Source organism: Glossina fuscipes, unplaced genomic scaffold, assembly GCF_014805625.2.
Source record: "Glossina fuscipes isolate IAEA_lab_2018 unplaced genomic scaffold, Yale_Gfus_2 27, whole genome shotgun sequence".
NCBI lineage: Eukaryota > Metazoa > Arthropoda > Insecta > Diptera > Glossinidae > Glossina > Glossina fuscipes.
The window spans coordinates 6,709,977-6,719,133 of record NW_023998422.1 but is presented as its reverse complement, the minus strand read 5'-3'; the positions used below and the strand labels follow the sequence as shown (position 1 = coordinate 6,719,133).

Below are 9,157 nucleotides of genomic sequence, written 5' to 3'. Positions count from 1 at the left end.
GTGCGGTGGTGAGCGCCATTGAAAGTTATACATCCGCCCCCCCTATTCGAAAAAATACTTCCTTCCAAGCCGCAGGTATGAATTGGGCACTGAAATATTAATTTTTGCAAACACAGTTGTGTATTATGTACAGTTTTGGGGCTCGCAAGGCGATAAGAATGCTCGCACACACACACATTAATTGGGACGTGGAAGTCGATCGTCAATTGATTCCCACTTAGATACCATTTAGTCTCCTTTAGGGACATTTACAGGCATATTGATAGCTGTGTTGGCATTAGATTCTAAACCAATTTTTCATTATCTTCGGAATTTTCTTCTAATGCCATAAATCCTTAACGGAAGTGGCGATTTACCATTATGTTATGGTTTTCACATTTTGTGAGTTTCGTGACATTGCGGGCGTTCGGGTTATAGATAAGTACATAAGTACAAATGATATGGCTGCCTCTGTGCTACCCTTCACTACACAAAATAAGAGTAGCGCTCGCCTTATAACAATGTCTCAGGGGTTTATTGAGTCAATCTTTTTTGAGATGCCCTCTGCTCTATGAATGCAGAGGAAAGAGTAAAGTTTACTTTCCCTTTTCCAGTCCGTTGCAAGCACTGTCAAAAGTTTTCGGCAACAAGTTACCCAAAAAACCACCTTTCTTGTGCCAGCTTGGTTTCAGCGCAAATTGTACTTCAATAAAAGAAAGAACTTCTTCTTAGGAGATATTAAGAATATCAGGAAATTTATGAACGAGGAGAGCTGGCTAATGGAATTTTTCCCATCCTATTTGACCACGCATCCCCTATCAAATTGAACGGGTTTTAATTAAGCCTACTGCTGCCCACAATAATCCCAAGTCGCAAAGTAACCTAATTTGCTTTAAAGTTAGGTAAATTTTGAAGACTAAAGACAGTATACTCTTGAATAACTAAGACACTTCAAAGGTTGCACTTCAAAGTGCCTCTCTTTGGTTCTTTGCAAGATTAAAAATCATACTCGTAATCAGTATACAACTTTGGATCAAATTCAAAAAAGGTATAGAGCTGCAGCGTAAACCTCGTCATGAATTTTCAATTTCAAAATCGTTGACTACGACATTGTATTTATTAATAAGGTAAATGAACTTCTTTGGAGAACGAATATGGTTAAGCGTTAGTTCTCTTGCTCATCGTTCACGTTGTGGTAGGTGTCAGCGTAAGTATTCATGTGCAATTAGATGCAAAAGCTTATTCATGTAGTTTACGTTTTCTATCCCTTTCATAATCGAATTTCGCGTTAGTAGCTAGACCTATAAGGTATGCGAGCGACTTGCTGCTGAACGAAAATGCTGCAAAAGAAAACTTGAAGAAAAACCTTGAAAGCGCACATTTATTTTCTTCTTTAATCCTTTGCCTTCGCCCCCTTTCGTAAGTGTTTAGACATGGTCTTCAAGTACACATGTGTGTGCTAATATTTTCCTCTTTCTCTAGCAATTATTTCAATTTCTATTTATTGACACTCTAGCCTTAGTAGCAGTTTTTGAGTAGTAGATAGATATTCTTTTCTCAGAAATGTTTGAAGGTTCTTTAAGTACACACACTTTACAAGTTTAAGTGGCAAAAGAAAAATATTATCGATTACTCAGAATTGAATTAAGAAAAACGAAAGTTAAACATAATTCGTATTTATTGAGCTTTTCATGATGTGCTTCTACTTTATAGTGATAACAACTCATGTATGTATGCATTTCCGAAAATCTTGTAATATTATATTACTTATTATTGTTATTGATGTGCCATTGTTGACATTATCGTAAAATGTACAAAAAAAAAAAAAGCAATAAAAACGATGTCTGTCCTATATCAATAGAGATGTATTTTTTTGTTTGTTCTGCTCTTATTTTTGCAGCCCAATGCCGTTGTAATGCGTATCAGTGCCAGTGATCTCGACGATGGAAATAATAGAATTGTCGCTTATGAAATATTACCGGAACGTGATTATCTGTATTTTCGTATTGATAAAGCGGCCGGCATTATTTACCTTAATCGTTCCATTGATAAACGACCAGGCCAGCATTATACTATAACTGTAAGAGCTTATAATATAGTTCCTGATCCACCGCAAGATGCCCAGATTGAGGTTAGAATACGCGTAGTCGAGTCGTCTAAGAAACCGCCATCATTTATTGATCCCATCGATGATCCTATCTATTTGAAGGAGGATTTTAAAGATTTTTCAACACCCATTGTTACATTAAATGCGGTTTCGAATGTTCCGAATAAACCCGAAGTGATATTTGAATTAATAACGGGTCGTACCGAACAAACTAATAGCAAGAAAACATTTGTCTTCAATCAAATTGGCAATACCGTTACCATAAGTCTGGGAAAAACTTTGGATTATGAATCGGTTACGGATTATACGTTGACAATGAGCGCGCGAAACACTTTCGATTTAGGCACAGATCATGTAATCAAGATAAAGATCGAAGATGTTAACGATAATATTCCCTATTTTACTGAAGTTAAAACTGGAACCATATTGGAAAACGAGCCGGCTGGTACACCTGTTATGCAGGTGCGTGCCTTCGATATGGATGGCACCGAAGCCAATAATATTGTATCTTTCGAATTGGCCGATAATCGAGAATATTTCGCTATTGACTCGCATACGGGGAACATTACCGCTCTCACGACATTCGATCGAGAAGAAAGGGATTTTTACAATGTTAAGGTCATAGCCAGCGATAACTCGCCATCGAGTCTCTATAATAATGGTGAACCTAATCGCGGTCGTCAAGTCTTTCATATTGCCATAGCAGACAAGAACGATCATAAACCGCATTTTCAAATATCTGAATACGTGGCCGATAAATTGCTCGAAGATGCTGAAATCAATTTTGAAGTTATTGAGGTAACGGCAGAGGATGAGGACAATGCCTCGCAAATCAAATATACTATAGAGAATGGCAATGTGGGCAACGCTTTTAAAATTGAAGAACAAACCGGTAAAATTACCGTTAATTCTCGTTTAGATTATGAAAATATCACCGAGTATGTATTAAAAATTCGAGCATTTGATGGCATTTTTGATGATTACGCCAGTGTTACGATTAAAATTCAAGATGTCAACGACAATAATCCTGTTTTCAAGGAAGTTTACACTAAAACGATACCGGAGGAAACGATATTCGAAAGTTGCATCTTGAATATCGAAGCCTACGATCCTGATATTAAAGATCGTACAGCCGATCAGCATATTAAATATTTTGTGGTTAAGGAGGAGCATAAAAAGTTGTTGAGCATTGATGATAAAGGTTGTTTAAGATTAATACAACCATTGGATAGGGATTTGCCGTACGGTCATAAGAGTTGGCAAGTTTTAATAGCTGCTGTCGATGAAGACGGCACCGGTGAAAAAACCGCAGCTCCCGTTACTATTAATCTCCAAGATATCAACGACAACGCTCCATTCTTGATTAATAAAATGCCAGTGATATGGCAAGAGAATCGCAATCCCGGTCAAGTTGTGCAATTGCAAGCTAACGATTATGACGAGCCTCAGAACGGCCCTCCCTACACATATGGTATTGATAGTGAATCGTCTGCCGACATTAAGACTAAGTTTAGTATAGACAATGATTATCTTTTCGCCAATGTTCAATTCGATCGGGAAGAGCAAAAGGAATATTTTATACGTATACGGATCACTGATTCTGGTCAGCCACGTCAAAGTTCGGTTAGCATTCTTCATTTGATAATTGGTGACGTGAACGATAATGCAATGTCGGAGGGCTCGTCGCGCATTACTTTCTATAATTACAAAGGGGAAGCTTTAGATACTGAAATTGGTCGCGTTTTTGTCGACGATTTAGATGATTGGGATTTGGATGATAAGACATTTGCTTGGTCTCAGGGTATACCACACGATTACTTCCATTTAAATCCTAGCTCTGGTACAATTACTATTCTGGAAGGAACGCCCGAAGGTGAATACTCTCTGCAGTTTGTAGTAACCGAAGAATCGACATTTATACCACGGCATTCGGTTGACGCCGATGTAACGGTGGTTGTATACGTATTGCCCGAAGAAGCCGTAGACAAAAGTGGCAGTATACGTTTCTATAATGTAACCAAAGAAGATTTTATCAGTATACCGAGATACGCTCAAGGCAATAATGCTTTGTCGTTGAAAGATCGCTTGCAGTTTTATTTATCTAAACTTTTTAATACTTCGGTAGCCAACGTTGATGTCTTTACAGTATTACAAAATGCAAATAATACTTTGGATGTTCGTTACTCCGCCCATGGTTCGCCTTATTACGCTCCGGAGAAATTAAATGGTATAGTTGCGCAACATCAACAAGACTTGGAGAATGAATTGGGCCTAAAAATTCTAATGGTCAACATCGATGAGTGCCTTATAGAGAAATACAAATGTGAATTGTCGTGCATGAATATGTTGCATAAATCCTCAGTGCCTTATACGATCTATTCGAATACTACCTCATTTGTGGGAGTGCATGCGTTCATTGAAGCTCAATGCGTGTGTGAAGTGAAGACCAGAAGCGAGTGCCTGCATGGTGGCACCTTGAAATTGGGAGAAGATGACACCTGCGAATGTATCGAAGGTTTTACCGGACCTCATTGTGAACTAGTGTCCGTAGGCTTCTATGGTAACGGTTATGCATTTTACGAGCCTATTGCCGCCTGTGATAATACGAATATTAGTTTGGAAATAGCACCACAAACGGATTATGGATTGATAATGTATCTCGGACCATTAAATTTTAATCCCCTGCTACCCTTAACAGACTTTCTATCCTTAGAATTAATTAAAGGATATCCAGTATTGACCGTAGATTATGGTTCGGGTAGTGTACGTATCGAACATCAGCATATCCAGTTGCAAGTGGGTAGAGCTTATCAGTTGGATGTTGTGTTGCAGAAGTCAAGCATTGAAATGACTGTTGATAATTGCCGTCTGTCTACGTGCATGAGCTTGGGCGCTCCACAGGGTCCCAATGAGTTCTTAAATGTAAATGCTCCATTGCAGCTGGGAGGGACACCTGTGGATTTAGTTCGTTTAGGTCATCAGCTAAATTGGACTTATATACCCGGTCAACAGGGATTCTTTGGTTGCATACGCAATCTCGTGATTAATAATCACACTTATAATCTGGGAGCTCCGGCAGTCTCTCGTCACATTGACTCGGGTTGCCAAAGAGCGGTAGCGGTGGCGGTCAGTTTTGGAATTGATCGGAACTTTATTATAGCTATTATTACTTGCATAGCCTTATTATTGATTATACTGCTGGCGGTGGTTGTGCAGAAGAAACAAAAGAACGGTTGGCACGAAAAAGACATTGACGATATACGAGAAACTATTATTAATTATGAGGACGAAGGTGGCGGTGAACGTGACACAGATTACGATTTGAATGTGTTGCGCACTACTCAGCCGTATTATCGTGAAACGTTGTACAAAGATCCGCATACTCTGCACGCTGGCAATCCGCCGGCTGAAATACCGGATATTGGAGGTTTTCTCGGCGACAAGAAGGAGAATTGCGACAGAGAGATAGGTTCGTTCCCCATCGACGACGTACGACATTACGCTTATGAAGGTGACGGCAACTCTGACGGTAGCTTATCGAGTTTAGCTTCGTGTACTGATGATGGCGATCTCAATTTCGAATGTTTATCCGATTTTGGTCCTCGTTTCCGTAAATTGGCGGATATGTATGGTGAGGAACCTTCCGACACAGATTCTGATTTTTTTGTCTCGAACACATATTTAATTTATGGAAAGAATGATGTTTGACTTTATGAACTAAATGAATTAAGGTTTTTTTTTTTTTTTTTTTTTTTTTTTGATTACTAATTACAATTACGAAAACAAAGTGATTTTTATTTAAATATTAAAAGAGAAAAAATTTATGTTTAAATAATCAATGAATCGAATGTTTACGATTTCTTTCAAGAGAGAATGAATTATTGTATGAAATTGAATCGTTTTCAATATGTAAAATAAGCAAGAAGCATTTAAAAACATTCTTTATATGAATAAGTCTTTTTTTATTATTATTATTATTATTATTATTATTATAATTTTTTTTTTTAATATTATTTAAAACGAAATAAGTATAAATAGTTTATCTTTAATAAAAACGAAAAAGAGAGAGAGAAAAAAAAAAAACAAACAAACATAAATATTTATAAGAAAGGATAGTATTTTAAGAAAGAGTCGCGTTAAATTGGCTAAGTGTTTGGTGGACATGTAAGTGCAGGGTTTCCCAAGCCAAGTTGAGATTTTAACAGTTCAGAGCTTGTGTGTTTAAAATTAATATTAGAAATATGGAGAATGGTTTGAACAAGAGCATATGCCGTCTTCGATATTATACTATGATCTTCAAGTAACGAGCTAGAATCATTGCTTAGGGGCTTGTTAGACTGAAATTCTTTAAAACGTTGCGAACGAACATAAGACATAATTACTTCATTGGTTTTAAGCTTAAAATTTCATGTGGAGATATGGCAAAGAAGGCATTGTCGTCGTATATGCTCTCTTGATTTGAATTAGTTTCATATCATTAACTAAATGAAAGTTCCCCCGCGGGGCTCTTAATCGTCTAAATTGTTTCGTCACACACAATTTTCAAATTGCCAAGTAAGTGCTAGTCTGAGGAATTTTATATCATACTAAGCACCACTCGGCGATCTTAATTGATTACAGTTTTTCGTGACGTCATCTCTTCGTTTGGATCGCTAACTAACCGCTAGTCGGGATACTTTATACCCTACATGTACTCGCTTTATTCCTAATTCCCAAACACAAGCAAGCCAGTAAGCTTTGCTGCATAGTTACAGCTTCTAACACATAACTTTCTCAAAGAAGCCTGCAAAGCGACTGGGCCACTTGTCTGATATATTAACATAGTTCCTATGCCCATATTTAAGGCTCAAAGTCTAAGCTATCTCATTTATTTGTCGTACGTTTTCTGTCATGAATGCATGTAATTTGCACGCTCGCATGTTGTGCATAACGAATAACTCTCATGATGTCTACTTAAGCTTAAGCTCCTGCTGGGGGACTCGCTGACCCGCTAGTAATGTTTTCTGTTAAACATAACCTCCCTTGTCTCTCGTTCAACTTTATTTCGCGAAAATATTCTTACTTCTTGAAGTAAGCTGCTTTGGGAAACCCTTTAAAAGAGAGAAGCTTGCCTTGTCTCTTGACTTTTTTTTTATTCTTAAATAATTGTAGTCTAGACGAAGTAAATTATCTGTACTTTTTTTTTTTTTTTGCGAGATGTGTTTACATAACGATGTATAAATAATTTAAAAACAAAAAAAAAAAAAAAGGAAAGAAGTCAAAAAACTGGAGAAACCTATCGATGCACATATTTTTAAAATTCAAGTAAAGCGATTTAAGATTTTTTTTTTTCTTAAATCAGGATTTATTTTATTTTTATTATAAAAAAAAAAAAAAAAAAAATAAAAATATGAAATTACTGAAAACATTAGTTTAGTTTTAATTTTTTAATTAAAAAATATGTTTATTTAAATTAATGTCTGCTTATAACTTATATGTATTTGTAAATTTATAGTAATTATTAGTTTTTAATTTTTTTTTTTTTTTTATATACACATTTAGCAAAATTAATTTTGCTAACTATTAAATGAATCATAAGAAAAAAAAAAAAAAAGAAGAAAACAAAATAATATTATTTTTTACACGCCAATTTTTATAAAATAAAATATATTTTTTATTTTAAAAACTGATTCGAAAAGAAGTATAAAAATCCGAAAAAAGTTAATAAAATAAAATTTGTAAAATTTACAAAAATAAAAAAAAACAAAAGTCATTCGTTTACTAATTTGACTGAACGTCGGCCATAGTCGCCTCTATGGCAGTGAAGGTAATTAAAATTTTCATTTAAAAAAATAAAACCTTGAACTTTAATTACATAGCGATTATGTTTAATATATTGGCAAATGCTTTTACACAGCGCGTGGGTTTACGAATTTATACGAGGGCCCCACAATAAATTCGTATATGCATATAAGGAAGCTTGGACAAAAGAGACAAAGTTTTTTTTTATTATTATTATTTTTATTATCGCATCAGATTATAGTGACAATAATTTTTCCATTTAATATAGGTGGTGTTGAAAAAAAACAACAAAAAAATAGTCTTCTCAGTTTAATGTTCCCCTTAAGGCATCTCCTTTGCTTCCTTAGAGTATCGTCTGATGCCTGATAAGAAGAAGTAATTTTGGAATGTGGTCAAGCTTGGAAGATCTGTTTACAGCACTGCTTAATTATCTGCTTCTTTTTCTCCAATTAGTTAGTTAGTGAAGCAGATAAGTGCAAGATTAGATACGAAAGTGCGTTTGGAAAGCAATCTCGGGAGCTTAATCAAATATAATGATGCCATAATAAAAGGTGCCACAAAATTTACGCAAGATTTGATTTAAATATAAAACAGAGTTTTTTGTTTAATTGCAATCTTTTTATTGAATCATAATGTACATAGGGTAGGTTTACACACGCACTTGGGCTTGTTGGCGTACGACTCTTCCTGTCTTCAAATTACTCTCTTCAGTTTACGTTTGGTTCTTGTTATCGAGCTGTAGTACGATACGAAAGACTACAATGATAGGAACACCTTTTGGACTGATGGTACTCGATTGCTTTCGTATCGAGTTGGATTTCCCATTTGCTACATTTACAACGATACAAAATAAAGTCATCAGTTTGCTCGCCAACTGACTCCTGGACGTGACTGCGTTGGTTTTAAATTTTTCACAAGGCGCGACAGGCCGATAAGCTAATTAAAACGATTTTAATGGTAAAAATAAGTCGGCCAGGGCTTCGTTTAATATACTCGGTTAAAGCATCTTTTATACTTTTATATAACGACTTTATGTGGGGAGCGGTCGAAAAAGTGATCCGAACCATTCTCAGTGGTGTTAGTCGTTGGACTCAACCTGTAGGTTGAACACTAAACTACATGGATTGACATCAGACGGATAGGTGGGCAGACAGACAGACAAGCTTAGATGGGTATAATGAAAGATGAGCTTTTCTACGTGTGTGTCAACATACCAATAAACTTAATATGCTTTGTAGCGTAATTTGGAGACTTGGCTGAAGCACATATCATTCCAAAGGTTAAGGGGTA

General features: G+C 35.9%; 1 protein-coding gene across 1 annotated transcript; it reads left to right on the top strand.

The window, feature by feature from the left end:
• Positions 1–1,839: 1,839 nt before the first annotated feature.
• Positions 1,840–6,057, top strand: LOC119635891 (DE-cadherin). The gene has a single exon (XM_038030917.1). The coding sequence runs from the start codon at positions 1,895–1,897 to the stop codon at positions 5,792–5,794; it is 3,900 nt and encodes a 1,299-aa protein (XP_037886845.1). The 5' UTR covers positions 1,840–1,894; the 3' UTR covers positions 5,795–6,057.
• Positions 6,058–9,157: the final 3,100 nt, after the last annotated feature.

What these genes read in the sequence shown, in the direction of transcription:
- LOC119635891 (XM_038030917.1), top strand. Translation starts at nt 1,895, where the DNA reads ATGCGTATCAGTGCCAGTGATCTCGACGATGGAAATAATAGAATTGTC.